Genomic DNA, 17,128 nt, shown 5'->3' with positions numbered 1-17,128 from the left:
TGTATAAGAGTATTTACATACCAACCTAAATTTTGGACTGTATGACAAAGATGTTTTTTACAAGTATCCACTTACATTGGAACACCTGAAATTTACTGAGAAAATTAAAGTTCTATTGCAAAAATTTAGACTTTAGATTGATGACATCTTCTCAGGCCATATGGAAAATGCTTATATGAAAACGAAAAAAGGGAAGTAAAAGTTTAATATTGAGGATGGTTTAGAAAATGAAAACTCTTATGTTCCCTATATAAAAGCCGTGATAGAAAGAGTGTCTTCAGAGAACCTAGGCTCCAAGGTTCAACCAAACGCCCAGCTCAGTCGGGCCAGCAGCATCCTTAATTCTCCCAATGGCCCTCCTGCTCTCTTTACTGACAGCCCTGGTGGTGTTCGGCTGTGGCCCTGCTCCATCTCTGGGCTGCGATCTGCCTCAAAACCACACCCTGGCTAGTGGGAAGACCGTTGACCTTCTGAGCCGAATGCAGAGACTCCCCACTTTCTTCTGTGTGAATGACAGAAAGGACTTCAGGTTCCCCCAGGAGATGGTGGATGGCAGCCAGCTCCAGAAGGCCCAGGCCATCGCTTTCCTCAACGAAATGCTCCAGCAGATCTTTGAACTCTTCCATACAAAGGACTCCTTTGCTGCTTGGAACACTACCCGCCTGCACCAGCTCCTCAATGGGATCCCTAAACAGCAGGAAGACCTGGAGACCTGCTTCATGCAGGCAATGGAAGAGGAAAAATCTGTCCTTCCCATTGAGGCCCCTGAAGCGGCTGTGAAGGAGTACTTTGAGGGAATCCGTTCCTATCTGAAAGAGAAGGAATACAGTGACTGTGCCTGGGAAGTTGTCAGAGTGGAAATCAGGAGATCCTTCTCTTCTTCGACAACCTTGCAAGAAAGGTTAAGAAGAAAGGATGGTGACATGAGTTCATCTTGACTTGACTTACAATGACTGATATGCCCTACCGCACTTGCATGCATATCTTTGGTCATTTCAGAAGATGCTTATTTCTGCTCTAGTCACAATTTATGGGATTAAATCCAGCAATTACTTTGTCAGCAGTATTAAGCAAGTATATGTGAAAAATATTCAGCTCCAAGGACATCAGTCTTTAGGAGATGACTGCTCTGACTACCCGTCTATTTATTCTTTTATGTGTATTGATTCATTTTGGCTTGTTACCATATTTGTAAATATACATTTTTATATTTAAAAAATTTCACATTTACATTGTATTAAAATGTATAAAACATATCCACCTTTCTATTTTATTATTTATTTTATTAAATTTGTATTATGTCTTATGTAATAAATTCTTATCAAAGAAAATTTCTTGAATTCATTCTTAAAGAATAAAATCAAAGCCCCGATTTTGTAAACGAAATTGAAGAACGGATGGTAAAATGTATTTACTCATTCATTCTATTCACGTCATATGTGTCAACTAAGTGGCAGATTACATAATCGCCATCAAATCCAGGTGAATGAAGCAAACACAATTCTTTCCGTGCTAGAACTTTCAGTAGTATAGGGAAAGAAACATAAACACAATACTGATGTTTACTTAATTTCAATTATATTAAATACTACTGAAAGAATTTTTAAAAATTGATGTTCTTACACAACAACTTTAGCTATGAAAGATGCTGGGAAGAAAAGGAAATATTAGATGTCCTTTCTAAAGTGCCTGGGAGACATGTAGTTTTATTGACAGGAGTCTTACCAGCAGTTGGATACATGGGTCTACCATGTCCAAAAATGCCATTGATGAAGGTATGAATTTGGGATTCGTTATTGTATATCGGATCATGAGAGCATGTGAATTGTTAAAAAATATTTTGATAAGGTTAATTTTATAGGGTTTATTTAGTTTTGAAAAGATTTATGGATAGAAGCACTTTTTTTCAGCAAAAATTAGTTGTTTTTTCTTTTTAGATAAATATAACCTAAGAATTTTTATATAAGATAACGGGAGAGAGAGAGAAATAAAAAAATATACAAAAAATTCCATCCTGGCTAGAGGAAAGGAGAATAAAAAAGACCAAAGACACAAAGGAAAGATTAGTCCAAAGAACTAATGGACACAACTACCACAAGGTTCACCAGACTGAGGCCAGAAAAACTAGATGGTGCCCATTTACCACCACCTGGCTCTGGCAGGGATCACAATAGAGGGTCCTGGATAGAGTGAGAGAAAAATTTAGAACAAAATTCAAATTCAACACACACAAAAAAGACCAGGCATGTTGGTCTGACAGAGACTGGAGAAACCCCCAGAGTATGGCCCCCCGACACCCTTTTAACTCAGTACTGAAATCATTCCTGAGCCAAAAGAAGAGACGCCCCACTGACTTCTGCCTGGATGACAGAAAGGAGTTCAGGTTCCCCCAGGAGATGGTGGATGGCAGCGAGCTCCAGAAGGCCCAGGCCATCTCTGTCCTCCACAAGATGCCCCAGCAGATCTTCGACCTCTTCCGTACAAATGTCTCCTTTGCTGCTTGGAACACTACCTGCCTGCACCAGCTCCTCAGTGGACTCCTTAAACAGCAGACAGACCTGGAGACCTGCTTCATGCAGGCAATGGAAGAGGAAAAATCTGTCCTGCCCGTTGAGGGCCCTGAAGTGGCTGTGAAGAGGTACTTCCAGGGAATCTGTCTCTATCTGAAAGAGAAGGAATAGAGTGACTGTGCCTGGGATTAGCCAAAGATTAGACAGGTCTACAGGGTCAACAATAACACACGTCAGGAATGTGCTTCATAGGTCGATCATGTATATGAAACAATTGGACACAACAGCCCAAAAGCAAAGATGAGAAAGCAGGAAGAGCCAGGAAAATGGAATGAATGGAAACAGGGAATCTGGGGTGGAGAAGGAGAGAGTGTTGACACATCACGGGGTTGGTAACCAATGTTGCAGAACAATTTGTATATTAACTGTTTAATGATAAACTAGTTTGCTCTGTAAACTTTTATCTAAAATCACAACAAAAAAAGAAGTTTAGCAAGTGCTATGGTAACAACAACAACCATATATATATAACATTTTAAATATATTTAGAGGTTATATAAAAAAAAAACAAACTGTGACACTTGAGTCGATTTCAACCCACAGTGACCCTATAGGACAGAGTAGAACTGCCCCACAGGGTTTCCAAGGAGCAGCTCGTCAATTCCAACTGCCAACCTTTTGGTTAGCAGCCAAGCTCTTAACCTCTGTGCCACCAGGGCTCCTGTGTAAGAGTAAAAAAAAAAAAAAAAAAAACTAGTGCCAGTAAGAGTAGGACATAGAAAATGCTTAAACATTTACACTTACTTATTTAAGAAGGTTTGTTTAATGTTTGAATTAAAACTTTCAAGTGAGCAAATAAAAGTGCAAGTAAAAGTGTGGATATCAATGAGGTTAAAAGGAGGTAAACCCTCACCCCCCAAGAAAATCCCATTGTGTAGTCGATTCCAACTCATAGTAACCTTAAAAGGACAATTCCAAGGCTGTATTCTTTAAGGAAAATGACTGTCACACCTTTCTCCTGGTGGGTTTGAACTTCTGACATTTGGGTTAGCAGCTGAGCACACTTAACCACTGCATCACCAGGGTTCCTCAAAAGATGTTGTTAGGTGCCATCGAGTTGGTCCCAAATCATAGCGCTCTATGTACAACAGAACGAAACACTGCCAGGTCCGGCATCATCCTCACAGTCGTTGCTTTTTTGAGCCCATTGTTGCAGCCACTGTGTCAATCCATCTTGTTGAGGGTCTTCTTCTCTTTCATATCACAGGTTGTTAATGCGTCTTCCTCCAATCCCGATGCCGAGTCCATCTTCACATAGTCCAGCTTCTCGGGTTATTTGATCAGCATACAGACTGAATAGGTATGATAAAAGGATACAGCCCTGACATAACAACTTTCCTGAGTTTAAACCATGCAGTATTCTCTTGTTCTGTACAAACGACTGTCTTTTTGTGTATGCACAAGTTCTGCATGAGCACAATTAAGTCTTCTGGAATTCCCATTCTTCATAATGTTATCCATAATTTGTTGTGATCCATATAGTCAAATGCCTTTGCATAGGCAATAAAATACAGGTAAACATCTCTCTGGTATTCTCTGCTTTCAGCCAGGATTCATCTGACATCAGCAATGATATCTTTTATTCCACGTCCTCTTCTGAATCCGGCTTGAATTTCTGGCAGTTCCCTGTCCATGTACTGCTGCAACCATTTCTGAATGATGTTCAGCAAAATTTTTCTTGCATTTAATATCAATGATATTCTTTGATAATATCTGCAATCTTTCGGATCACTTTTATTTGGAATGGGCACAGATATGGACCTCTTCCAGTCAAATGGCCAGGTAACTGTCTTCCAAATTTCTTGACATAGACAAGTGAGCACTTCCAGTGTTGCATCTGTTTATTGAAACATCTCAGTTAGTAGCCCCTCAGTGCAACTTGGACTTCGTCCTTGAGAACCATTGGTTCTTGATCATATGCTAGCTCCTGAAATGGTTGAGTATCGACCAGACCATTTCTTTTTAATTCCTTCCACCTTCTTTTGATACTTCCTGTAGCATTCAGTATTTTTCCAGCAGAATCCTTCAAAATCACAACTCAAGGCTTGGATTTTTTGCCCATTCCAAATAAAAGAGGAATTTTTTAATGACTGCTTTGTTTTTGCTAATTGTGCTGTTTACGGCTATTTTGACTTTGTTATAATCTGAAGTTGCAGTAAAATTAATTTTATTAGTTTTTAATTTTATAGTTTAGATATTTAAAAACTTTTTTGAGGTAATATTTGAGCTTTCCTTTTTATGTATTATTAAATTTTAAAACAATTTTAGATCTGTGTTCTGTTGTTATTTTGATTCAGGCCACTTTTAAGGCTTTAAAATTTTATTTGTATTAATTAAAAACTTTTTTATTTTAGCTGTATGTATATATTTTATTTATATATTTCTTCAGTCATCTGAAACCTTTATAGGCTTTTTAATTTTTTATTTTTTGTATGCATATTTGTCAGTTTTTATTTTTTTATTTAAAATTTTATTTTTGCCTTTTTTTTTTAATTGTAAAAATGACTTTTATTTTTGTAGGCTTAATCAGGCACTTCCCTTTAGCTAAGTTTAGGGGTTAACATAATTTTTTTTAATTAAAAAAAATATTTAATAAAACTTTTATGTTTTTGGCTTTTTGTGTTTTAATTTACATGGATTTCTAAATATTTAAACAGGTATTTTTTATATAAAGTATTAAAGTTTTTTATTCAGCTTTTTTTGTCTGTTACTTTAGTTTGTATATTTTGCTGTGTTTACATAAATTAAAAACTGTGTTTTGTTTTTGTATATATTTAGAGTCACTGTTGTTGTACCTTTAGTTTAAACAAACGAACAAACCCGTTGCCAACTAGTTGATTCCAACTCACAGCTACCCTCTAGGACAGAGTAGAACTGCCCCATAGGGTTTCCAAGGAGCAGCTGGTAGATTCAAACCGCTGACCTTTTGGTAGCAGCCGAGCTCTTAACCACTGTGCACAGTAGTTAAGCACTTGGCTGCTAACTGAAAGGCTGGCTGTTTGAAGCCACCAGCCACTTCGAGGGAGGAAAGGTGTGACAGTCTGCTCCTATAAAGATTACAACCTTGGAAACCCTATGGAGCAGCTCTACTCTGTCCTATAGGGTTGCTATGAGTCAGAATTGACTCAATGGCAATGTGTTTGGTTTTTGGAAGCCTCATTTAAGATGTTAACTATTTGAAGTATTTTTTTTAAGGGCATTTTTTTTAAGCTTATGCTTTTTTAAAAAAAAATAATAAGCAGGCTATGTCAGATGCAAAGTTAATGCCTTTTTAGTTTTATGATTTAAAATAGGGCTCCAATGTTTAAAGAAAATTTTGTGATTATTTTTCATAATCTAAAATAGATTTGTTTTTATTTACTTATAAGATTGAATTTTTAGCTCTTAATGTTTTGGTTTTTTATTTGCTTTTGTACAGAGTTTTTTTAAGGAGGCTGTTTTAGATTTATTAAATTTCTTTGTGGCTTTAGAAAATTAAAAATGAGTTCTGCTCTGTCACATGGGAAGAGACAGTGGGAGTTGACGGTCTGCTATACATTTTCATTACGGCTAAGAATTGCTCTCTCACCTTCCCAGCCTGCATTATGAACAGAGGGGGGATCTGAGGGCAGATGGGAGCTATTTCTCACTAGCAGATTCAGGGTCATGGGAATTTCTCCTTATCCTTCTGAATTCAGGGCCTCAAGAGTTCAGTTCCACTTCTGGGGACATGTGAAATTTCTTGTGTTTTACTGTTCTTGAAGGCTGAGTGGGAAATATTTGGTACCATGATACCTAAGTAACCCCAACCACACCATCCCACTACTGTGTAAGGTTCAAGATGACGAAAAACCAGAAGACAAGTCTAGGTCCTGGGAAATGGTCTTTACTAGATTTTATTAAGCCCCTGAACATTTGTATTTTTTGTTGTACTTTTATGGCAATACTATAATATTACAAAATTGAGATATACTCAAAAATACAAATGAAGGAATCTGAGATGGTGGGTTGCAATGGCACCATCTACACTGGCCATCCTGAAGAAGTCAAAACTGGCTCTCAGTATGGGTTGAAGCTGACCCCTTTGTTTCTCGAAGCCCAAGCTCCTGGGTAATCCCAAAGTTTCCCCAAAAGCATTGAGGCAGAAGACACAACTCTCCTTCTAGAAAAAACCAATATATTTGGAAAATATATATACATCCCTGCTTATAAGAAAGAGAGACCAACTACTTGAGAGGATGTGGTAATTGAGAACCAATCAATTTCCTCTAATTGTATGGTAACATTTCTTTGACAAAATTTTTGGAGGGAATAGGGAATGAGCAGGATTTTCTGGCTGACTGGAGGAAACACACCCCTAGAGACAGAGGAAGGGGCAGGGTTAAGGACAGCTGATGGACCTGGTCTCCTTAGCCCAGGCCAGCAAGGCCTGTCTGGGGACAGAGGCTCTCTGGAGAACATGGAAAAGGCCTGCCTTAAATACAGTTTCTCATCCTGGGACCTCACTTTTCTTGGGATTTCAAACTGTCTATGCCTGCATGTGATGCTTAGAGCATAAGGACACTCAAACCCTGCTCGACGGCTGTAAAATATGGTACTCATCCCTCATCCCTTTCCTTTTCTCAGTGAATTAGGGAGTCCTGGGCCTTTAATTGGAGCCGCAGTGGCGCAGTGTTTAACAGCCCAGCTGCTAAGTAAAAGGCTGGCAGTTTGAATCCACCAGCTGCTCCATGGGAACCCTAATGGGGGCAGTTCTACTCTGTCCTATAGGGTCGCTATGAGTCAGAATCGACTCGGCAGCAACGGGTTTTTGGGGGGGCCTTTAATTATTCCTCGAGTGGACTTTCTTTCCTTCTATTAACTCTACACTTATGCCCCAATTTTCGTATTTAGGACATGACCAGTAAACGACTTCTCCTTCTGAGTTTCAATTTCCTTTGCCCGCAGAGGCAGCCCTGATATTTAATGTGCCTGGGCTCTGCACAGAGCTGACACTGTCATGGATTGGTGTACAAAATCTTTTTGCACCTTCCCAGTTTTCCATGGTTGAAGTCGCTGAAACGAATGCCTCACGGTGTTTTTTAAGTTAGTCTGGAAGAGCCTGTGGCAGAAACTGGGGCATCTCGTTCCAGGTATCTTTGCTAACCTCCAGTCCTTGGCAGGGGGAGGGGAAACAGTCCTCTCTGTGGAGTGGGAGCTCCCCAATCCCGCATTCCTTCTTTGACCTTCTCCAACCAAAGGTCTCTTAGGGTCTTCTCTCTTGAGTCTGTGATAGATTCCTGTCTCCTCACCATCCTCCTGGTCTGAGGATGTAAGGCTATAAGCAAGATTAGAGGGGCATCATCTCATGGCTGTTTTATCTTCTTTACCTGCAGCTGAGGTGCAGGGGAAGTGTTATACAGGTTGGACGCTAAAATTTTTTGATTGCCTTTTCTCACCACCTGCTCTAGGGTTTCGTCCATAGCTTCACAACCTGAGCTCTGAGTCAGTCCTTGAAACATGGTAGTTGAGGAAGAAAAGAAGGACTTAAGGAAGTGGCCAGGTTTGGGCCTTAGTCACCTTAAAACAGATTTTTCTATTCAACCACCCAGAAGAGTATGTCCCGCCCATGGTATACCAAAACCCCATAATACGGCCTTTTAGAGAATGTCAGACACCTAGATTAAGGTAGAAAAGCTCCTAAGAGGTATTCTTGTGATATTCCTGATCCAATGAGGAGCCAAATTTCGGATTTCCTGTAGATATGCAACTTACCAAGATGTGGCAGTGTAGTAATGGCAGCAATCCACGAGTGACGCAAACATATAGGAATTCGACCTTGATGAATCTGTTCTGCCATGTTACCTGAGTTTATGTTCTCAGCATTTTCAGATCCTTTTGGTCTACCTTCTCCCTTGGTCCTCTTGAAAAGTCCTTTCATGAGTCACTCACCAAGCCACATTTTGTCTCCTTCTCAGTTTCACCCCTGGACCCTTCATTGAGTAGTTTTCGGACCCACTTGATTGCTTTACATCAAGGGATATACGATAGGGACACTATTGAAATTACCCAGGAAGCCATTGTCCAGGACTTCACATAGCTGAAACTTTTCTGGGGCCCTCACTTAAAACCTTTGAAGATTGAGACAGTGAAATGAACTGTTGGAATCCATGGAGTGTGTCACATTAGGGGAGTGGTTGAGATTCTGACAGAGTGGCAGCAGGGCATAAGGTAGGGTCAAGTGATGAGGTGCAGTCCAAAGACAAAGTGGGGTCTGGATTGGAAATAGGGCCTAGTATCTGAGTGTGCTCAGGGGGTAGAAGGGAAAAGATAAGTGGTAGTGGTGAAAGATAGTCTTAGCAATGTGGGATCCAGTAAGAAGGAGGCTTTGGTTGAAGAAAGGCATCTAGTAGTTAGGACAAAATAAAGGAAAGGAAGCAGGTGGTATGATCCAGCCAAAGGGTGGTGACCAGAAGTAAGGAGGCCAAAGTGAGCTACAACTCAGGGGATTTCAAAAATGACAATGAGGGAGAAGCATCTTCCCCTGGCTCCATGAACAACAGAACGTCTGCTTCCATGGCTGCTCTAACCCCCTTCTCGGAGCATGGATCTTGCTATAAATGCTGTGGAAAGCTACCCTCCAATAGAAGCTTGTGCACGTACCTACAAGAGACAGAAGGTACAAAGTACATGCAAGAGCAGAGTGGGGACAAGTGAGTCCTGCAAGCCTGTCAGGGGTCACATTCTCCCACATTCTTAATTCCATATGCTCTTTTTATCCCTCACCCCAAGGCTTGATTTCATTTTCTTTTCCTTATGGGTTCTCCCTTTCATGTCGATCCTAGGCTGCACTGGAGTCCTGGAATTTAATACCTTAAATAACAGAAGAGATTAATCACCTTATCTGAAGAGAAAGTAGGTCCAGTGCCACATCAGTGCCTTTCAGGCGAGCGCTCCAGAGAAAATAGGAGCCCAGGTTTCGTCCAGCGAAGGGAGGAGCAAGGGATCTTGTAGGAAGCTGAGTAGAATGTTTCATTAGGAATAGGCTCTTTCCAGATTAGACCCTGAATACCCATGAATTAGGATTCAAGGTCAAAAGGTCAATGACAATAACAAAAGATTCACATATGTATAGGGCTATATCATTGCAAAGTGCTTTCACACACATTACCCCAGTGACCATCGCAACAACCCTGTGAGGTCTGCAGGCCAGGTACTCTCTCAAACAAGAAGCCTGAAATTCATGGAAAGTTAACAATTTGTCTAAAGGCAGGACCCAAAAATTATGCCTACGAAACTATTCAACAGTTCACAACCTATTACACCGCCACCTAGTGGGTAAGACCCACGGCCCAGCTCCTTGCTCAATTCCCACGGACAGGTAGAGGCATTAGAAGTGTCCCAGGCCTCATATCATTCCTAAGGGGCTGCCCTCTGTGGACACTGTTTTCTGAGAAGAGCCGGTTCTAGGAACTGATCTCAGTGATTGTGGACCTGAGGCCTCACTGAAAACACATATTAACGTTAGCCTAAGGGATGACAAGCACTGAAAAGAACATCACCCCATAAAGGTCCGGCTTTGTTCTTCTGTCTGCTTCTGTGCTGATACTGAAAGACAAGAAAAAATGATATGCTATTTTTTTTTTAAGGTAATTTCACCTACCTCTTTTAAGACAGTAGCATTCATTCATGATTAATGTATGATGTGACTTTTACATTAAGGTTTGTATTCTATGTTATTCGTTTAAAAAATATTGTGTTTTATGTGAAAGTTTACACTCTATATTATTCATTTTTAAAGTGGATACAAATATTTTGTACTGATCTTTCTTTGGAAAACTCAAGTATAGACTGGTTTTCTGCTTGTAGTCCTCTGTTACTATTACTAGTCCTCTGCTGAAGGAAGGCACTGGGTCTCAGCCTTCAGGATCATGTGTGCTCCATCTGACATGACGCCACTCCCGTAGTGTTTAATAATGTTGGCTGTTAACAACATGAATAACTTCTAGGATGACTTTATACATGCAACAGGCCCAACTGACAATCAGCTGGTCTACCCAAACCAACCTGTATATACAAAGTGGATGGATGTTTTTGAAGAGCTAGAAACTAATTCCTACAAGTCTAGAAAGCTACTGCTGTCAGCTTTTGCTGAGAGGAAATTTAGCTTGATGTCATTACACTGGACCGACCCCAGGAGTCACTGTAATGTGGGCCTGATGAGAGCAAAGCTCCAAGTCAAAATAAATGTGACATTTGACTATATGCCATCTTACTACGACGTAAAGGAAGGATGTCTCCCTAAACTGCAGGCCATTTACAGAAGTATTATTGGAAAATAAGAGTAAAAATATCCCACATGTCAGAAACATTTCATCATTATTATTTATTAAATGTAGGTAATATCTGTTGCTTAAACCCAGTGCAACCAGTGCCGTCGAGTCGATCTGTTGCTTAGTACTATAGTATTCAGACCTTTTTAAAAGCCTTAATACAGAATAGTGTAACCAAAAAAATGTTATATCCAATAGTTTAAAAAGAGTTACAATTGTTATATCAGAAATAGAAACATTACAAAATAGTCCTACTATTACTACTGATTGTTACTTTTAATTAGTCCTATTGTCGTTCTGCTTATATAATGGCATTTATGTAACAAAAAAGTAAATAACACAGGATAAGATACAATTTCAAATAAATACCTGCTCTTCACATTTTTATGTTAAAGAAATTCACATGTATAATTATTATAAATTATATCCTATTTTTTTGGAACTGATTTGGCTGTGTCCTGTGTTGGTTGTCTAAAAAATTGGTCACCCTAGACCAGCAATGAGATACATATTTAAGAAACTCTATTTCACAAGATGGTAAAAGATTTTTCAAAATCTGAGTTAAAAAAATATATATCCTAATGGTGAGTTGATTCATTGTGACTAGCCCATTTATTCCAAAGAATCCTTGTTTTATTTCATTTTCCATGCATATATTTTGGCAGTATTAAAACAGAATGAAATATTTGCAAATAAATAAAATGTTTCAAAGATTGAAGTACATTAAACAGAATTTGTGACCACAAAAATTCCATGTTTCATCTTGATGGTTTTCTAAAATGGCAGTTTAAACTGGAAACCCTGGTGGTGTAGTGGTTAATTGCTACAGCTACTAGCCAAAATGTCGACAGTTCAAATCCACCAGGTGCTCCTTACAAACTCTATGGGGCAGTTCTACCCTGTCCTATAGGGTCGCTATGAGTCGGACCTGACTCAAGAGCAATGGGTTTGGTTTGGTTTTTGGTTTAAACTATTCAGACTGACAGTTTAAAAGATGATGCTTTGCAGAAACTGATAAAATCAGACAAACAAAAATGGCAGAATATTTTGCAAGTGATCTCAGACATTGTTAGGATTTGGGGAGAAAACAATTTACCTCTTAAAGGATCACAAAAAATGATTGGAAGTCCAAATGCTGGGATGTGTCTAAATTTAGCTAAAACATAAACGTGAAAAGGAACTTGTGTCTTACGTGTGCAATAAAATTCAAAAATAATTTATAATGCTACTAGGAAATCATCTTACCCAGCCACCCACTAGGAAATCATCTTAGATCTGAAATACTATCAAGAATATAGAAGAAAAATATCTTACCTTTTTGATTGTACACGAGATATAGCCCATGATGAACAAATGTGTCGGTTAAGTGTGGTCTCATAGAAGAAAGATTTATTGCCTTTACCGAAATGAAAAGAAAACCCGGTTATAGTCTACCTTATGAAATTAACACATTAGAAAAATATGATATTGACATAACAAATGTTTGTGGTCAGAGATATGATAATGGAGCAAAGATGACAAGTGTATACAATAGCATATTGTTAGCTGCCGTTAAGTAGACCCCCCAACTCATGGCGGTGTAAATTCTGTAGAAATTTCATTGTCAATGGTTTTAAGAGCAGGAGTCAGCATCTCAGTAATTTCTAATAAAATATCAGTATCGTGGTTTGAATCTTCTAAAATTATTCATGGAGGATTTGATTTAGTGAAATCTTACTCAAATTCGCAAGTGGCCTTGAAAATGTTTGCTGCAGAAGAAATGTCAGTGAGTGAAAGTTAAATGATTTAAGACCATCACTGGGTCATAAGAAATTATCAAACATAGCAGTTCCACTGAAAACAAGATAAGCAAAGAGGTATATTTGAAAATACTATTCTTAAATTCCTTTCATTAGAGCGAGGAAAGTAATTATAATTAATTCTGGATTTGATATAAATACAATATTGCACCTTAAATAACGTTATGAGTTGTAATACACCTACTTTTCAATATTTTTTTCAACTACTTTAACATTGTAGGAAAAATTAACCATTAAAAAGAAAACAATAAAAGCATGCATATAGGGGGCCCACATTTTCCCTTTCCCCTCGGCTTCTAACAACTCTCAGCCAGGCACTGGCCTGGCCGGGCGTCCCCGTCATTTGACTGCATATAATGACGGCAAGGTCCCGATATTTCCTATATTCATGTCTCGATTGTAGATATTTCCCCTTTCTCTGAATTTGTTTCTTCCTTCCCAGAAACAATCTTAAATCTACAGAAAATACAGCATGATGTGGTTTCGAGCCATCAAACCGCTCAATAAATGGATACCTTTGTAAAATAACTCCTGCTAAAGCATTATATGAGAAAGTAAAGAATAAAACACGGAAGAAAAGCCCAGAAAACGAGAGGCTCCGAGCTTGCTCTCCAAGAAAAGCGTCTGGGGAAAGGTCGTGGCAAAGCTCCCTCCTCAGCAGTCAGGTGCGAAACAGAAGCTTGAACTCTCTATTCACAAGGCAGCGCTTTGGTTGGTCTCGGAGCCAGGCTGCTCTCTCCCTGGGCGTCAGTCCCGCTGCAAACTAGTCTCTGATCCCGGTGCTGAGCCCTGAGGCATTTCTCACACAGTCCAAGTCCCCGTTGGTCTGTTAAGGCGAGTTCGGGCGCCCTCGTCCGGCAGCTGGTGCGCAGCGAGGGAAGCTTTCAGCTCTTTGTTTAGCGGTAGCCGCGCGCCCCCTCGCGGTCGGCCCACTGAATCACTGAGATTCTCAATGGCCAGGTCTCTGCTGATGGCACTGGCGACGCTCTGCTCCAACCCTTCCTGGTCTCACGGCTGTGAAAAGCAGGGACTCTTTATGCTTCTGAGATATCTGAAAAGGGCCCCTTCTCAGTCATGCCAGAATGACAGCACCTACTTCAATTTTCATTACAAAATAGGAGATATCATCAATATCCAACAACCCACGCATTTCTTCCATTAGATTCTCTAGCAGGTCATCAACCTGATCCACACAGAAGACTTCAGTGCAGCTTGGAGTAAGATCATTGTGGATAAATTTCTCTCCAGCCTCGATCACAATCAGCAATAGGTAGAGAAGATGAAAGTAGAATATCTTCTGGCTTGTCCCTATTTGGGAATTGAAACTATCTAAAGGAAGAGGGGAATACAGCCGCCGCTGTGCCTTGGAGGTTGTCAGAAGGATGAGGGGAGCATGCTTTTCCCTTATTGAACAAGTCCCGGAGAAGAATCAGGAAATGAAGAAGATTATTCTCATGACTTTCTCTGTTTACCAAACCCAAGAAACCAATCTGCACTACGTTTCTGTATCAGCTATAAAATACGTGAAACAAAATCACATTATATTTAGAATAGATTGTACGCACTGAGTTTCCAAAAAATATTCAGAGAGATAAATTGTTTCTTAAAGAATTGTTGTTGTTGTTAGTTGCCCTGCAGCCAACTCTGACTCATGGCAACCCAATAACCTTAGGATAACTGTTCATTTAGCCGTGTGGTCCGAGAAATTTGAAGTGATCACTGAGATCCAGCTGCTGCAGTGGCCTGAGACAATTACAGCATGGCACCCAAGCAGTGCTATGGTGTTTGGTCCTGGGCCATGGAGTAGCTCAGTGAGGCTGAGAGGAAAGGCCAGGGCAGGAAGTGGCTGACAGTGGGGCAGGCTTTCCCTACTGGCTGCTCCAGAGAGCAGACCAGGGTGGTGAAGGAATATTCAGTGGCTCCCAACTACGCAGCCTCTCCATGCCCACCTGACTCAGCACCCTGCAGCCCCTCTTGAGTGTGGTGGTGGTTAACCCAGGGCCCTAGGGAGCTTGAGAAGTCACAGTGCTGACAGAGGCAGAGGCTGGGATTGCATGGGACCATGCGCATGAACAGAGTTGTTGGTGGGCAGTGCACCCTTATGTTGCTAGGCTGTGCTCACACCTATGCTCTGTTCGTGGGCCTGGCGGCCCCATGTGCCATGTGCACACCTGGCCATGGGTACAAGGTGTGGCTGCTCAGTGTGGTGTCTACCCTCCTCCGCCCAAATCAGGGAGGCCTGAAACCCTGGTGACATAGTGGTTAAGAGTTACAGCTGCTAACCAACAGGTCGGCATTTCAAATCCACCAGGTGCTCCTGGGGTCGTTCTACCCTGCTCTATAGGGTCGCTATGAGTCTGAATTGCCTCAACAGCAACAAGTTTGGTTTGGTTTGGTGCCTCAGTGGCCATAAGCCCCAGCCCACACCCACCTCTATCTAGTTTTGGGGGGCCTGTTCCTGCTGCCTGGCTGAGTGCTGTGCTTATGCACTTCCTCTTCAAGCCCCTCACTGTACAACTGAGAAACTGAGGCCTAGAGAAAGGCAGGGACTGCCTCAGGATACAGGAGGCAGGCAGAGTCCAGAGGATAAGGAAAGTTTCCTGCCAGAATGCCAGGACTCAACCCCATCCTGCTGGGTTTGTTTTGGGAATGAAAGACCCTAAAATATGGGGGACCCCTGCCCAACCTCTTCCAATGTGGGATTGTTTCCCTCTCCACATCCCCACATGTGCACAGTTGTGTTTGTGTGTGCACATGTACACACACAGACACAGGTGAGGACACTGGAAGTGGGGTCAGAGGAGGAGAGGACACAGGGGAAGTGGCCTGGGGAAGAAAGGTAGCTCTGTCATGAGCAGTGGCATCCAGTGTCCTAGCAACATGCCCATGGGCCATACCATGGGGAGGGAGAAAGATGCCAGGCTGGTGGTCAGGTGCAGCCCAAGGTTCCTGGGGATCTGCCTGGGATATGCCATCCCCAAGGCAACCTTGAGAGGACAAGGCCTGGGCTCCTGCAGTCTACTACTCTGGACACTCAGAATTTGGATGACTCTCCTCCTATAATGTGGAGTGGAACTTCAGGAGAGTAGGCCTCAGTCTCCTTCTCTATAAAACGGGGTGCTTGGAGTGGGTGACCCCAAGGGTTCCTCAAGCTCAGAGAAGTACCTCTTGGCCTTGGCTCTTCATTGATGACCCACTGTGCTGCAAGGCCCTTGGAAAATGCCTTTTACTCCCTGGAGGTGCTTCTGACCTTGACAGGATTGGGACCTGGGGGACTGAGGATATGGGGTTAGGTAGAGCATGGCAGAGCACTGTGCCAGGAGGCCAGGGTCCAGGGACAAGAACAGTCCTTGTTGGAGCCTCAGGGCCCTCCTGTGGCTGGAATGTCACTAAATGTAGTACAGATGCCTCGTGGGTGAACTGGACACGTCAGGGTCAGTGGAGGCAAAGAGGAGGAAGGCAGGCTTCCGAGAACACCATATCTCTCATAAAGCCGACAGGTCCCACTCCTTTGCTCCCGTGCGGCCTGGGAGAGCTGTTATTTTAAGGATATCTGAACAAAGGTTATGTGTTTTGTTGTGTGGTTTTCCTGCCAGAGATACAATGCTAGCCACCAAGGGGAGGGGCCACTTCTGCCAGGGATGCCCACTGAGCTTTTCTGGAGCAACTGGAGCCAGGGAAGAGTGACCCAGAGGTCATTCTGGACATCCCTCTGCCTTGGATTTGCACCTCTTATTAGCCTCCATCTCAGCTAGCCGGAAGTGGGGACGGGGTCCTAGATTCTCTGATTTATTCATTCAGCAACTGTGGCCCATGCACTCACCCTGTGCCGGGGGCCCTGTGTGTGTGGTGCTGAGAAGGGCCTATATGGTCCCTGCTGTGCAGAAAGAAGCTCACAGTCCGGAGGGGAGATGGATAAAAGCATGGGGAAAAAAAGACACACCTGAAACAAAGAGCAAATGCTATAGTGGAGATGAAGCAGGGCTGCGGGTCACTATGGGGGGATCTGAGAGGGTTCACTGAGATGATATTGATGCTATGAACAAAATGACAAGAGGAAGCCAGCCCTGTACAGGTCTGGGGACACTGTACTGGGGAGAAGGCATAACTAGTGCAGAGACTCAGAGGTATAAGTGAAGTGGCCCAGAAAGGAAGTTAGAAAGGCAGCCAGTGTGGCCAGAAGGAACATGGCAGAAGAGGAAGGGAGGGACAGAGGAAGGAGGGCACGCCCAGATTCCAGGGCCTCGTAGTTATCTATGACTGTGACATCACCCTAAAAGAGCTCACAAAAATAAATATTTCAGTTTCTGTGGACCAGGAATGTGGGCTCAGCTTAACTGGGTGCCTGTGTGCCAAGGTCTCTCGGCAGACTGGGGCTGTGGTCTCAACTGAATCTTGGCTAAAGGAGAATCTGCTTCCAAGCTCAGTCACATGTTACGGACAGGAGTCAATTTCTTTTAGCTGTTGC

The 17,128-nt window shown here is 41.9% G+C and overlaps 2 protein-coding genes across 2 annotated transcripts; both read left to right on the top strand.

Annotated features, from left to right (window-relative positions):
* Positions 1 to 350: 350 nt before the first annotated feature.
* Positions 351 to 938, top strand: LOC126083235 (interferon omega-2-like). The gene has a single exon (XM_049896734.1). It carries the CDS (start codon positions 351 to 353, stop codon positions 936 to 938), a length of 588 nt encoding a protein of 195 aa, XP_049752691.1.
* An 812-nt stretch (positions 939 to 1,750) lies between these two features.
* Positions 1,751 to 2,681, top strand: LOC126082396 (interferon omega-2-like). Its single transcript, XM_049894933.1, has 2 exons — positions 1,751 to 1,775; positions 2,311 to 2,681. The coding sequence occupies exons 1-2, from the start codon at positions 1,751 to 1,753 to the stop codon at positions 2,679 to 2,681; spliced, it is 396 nt and encodes a 131-aa protein (XP_049750890.1).
* The last annotated feature ends 14,447 nt before the right edge of the window (positions 2,682 to 17,128 follow it).

The sequence above is a fragment of the Elephas maximus genome, chromosome 9 (genome assembly GCF_024166365.1).
Source record: "Elephas maximus indicus isolate mEleMax1 chromosome 9, mEleMax1 primary haplotype, whole genome shotgun sequence".
NCBI classification, from domain to species: Eukaryota; Metazoa; Chordata; class Mammalia; order Proboscidea; family Elephantidae; genus Elephas; species Elephas maximus.
This window is presented reverse-complemented; position numbering and strand designations above follow the sequence as displayed.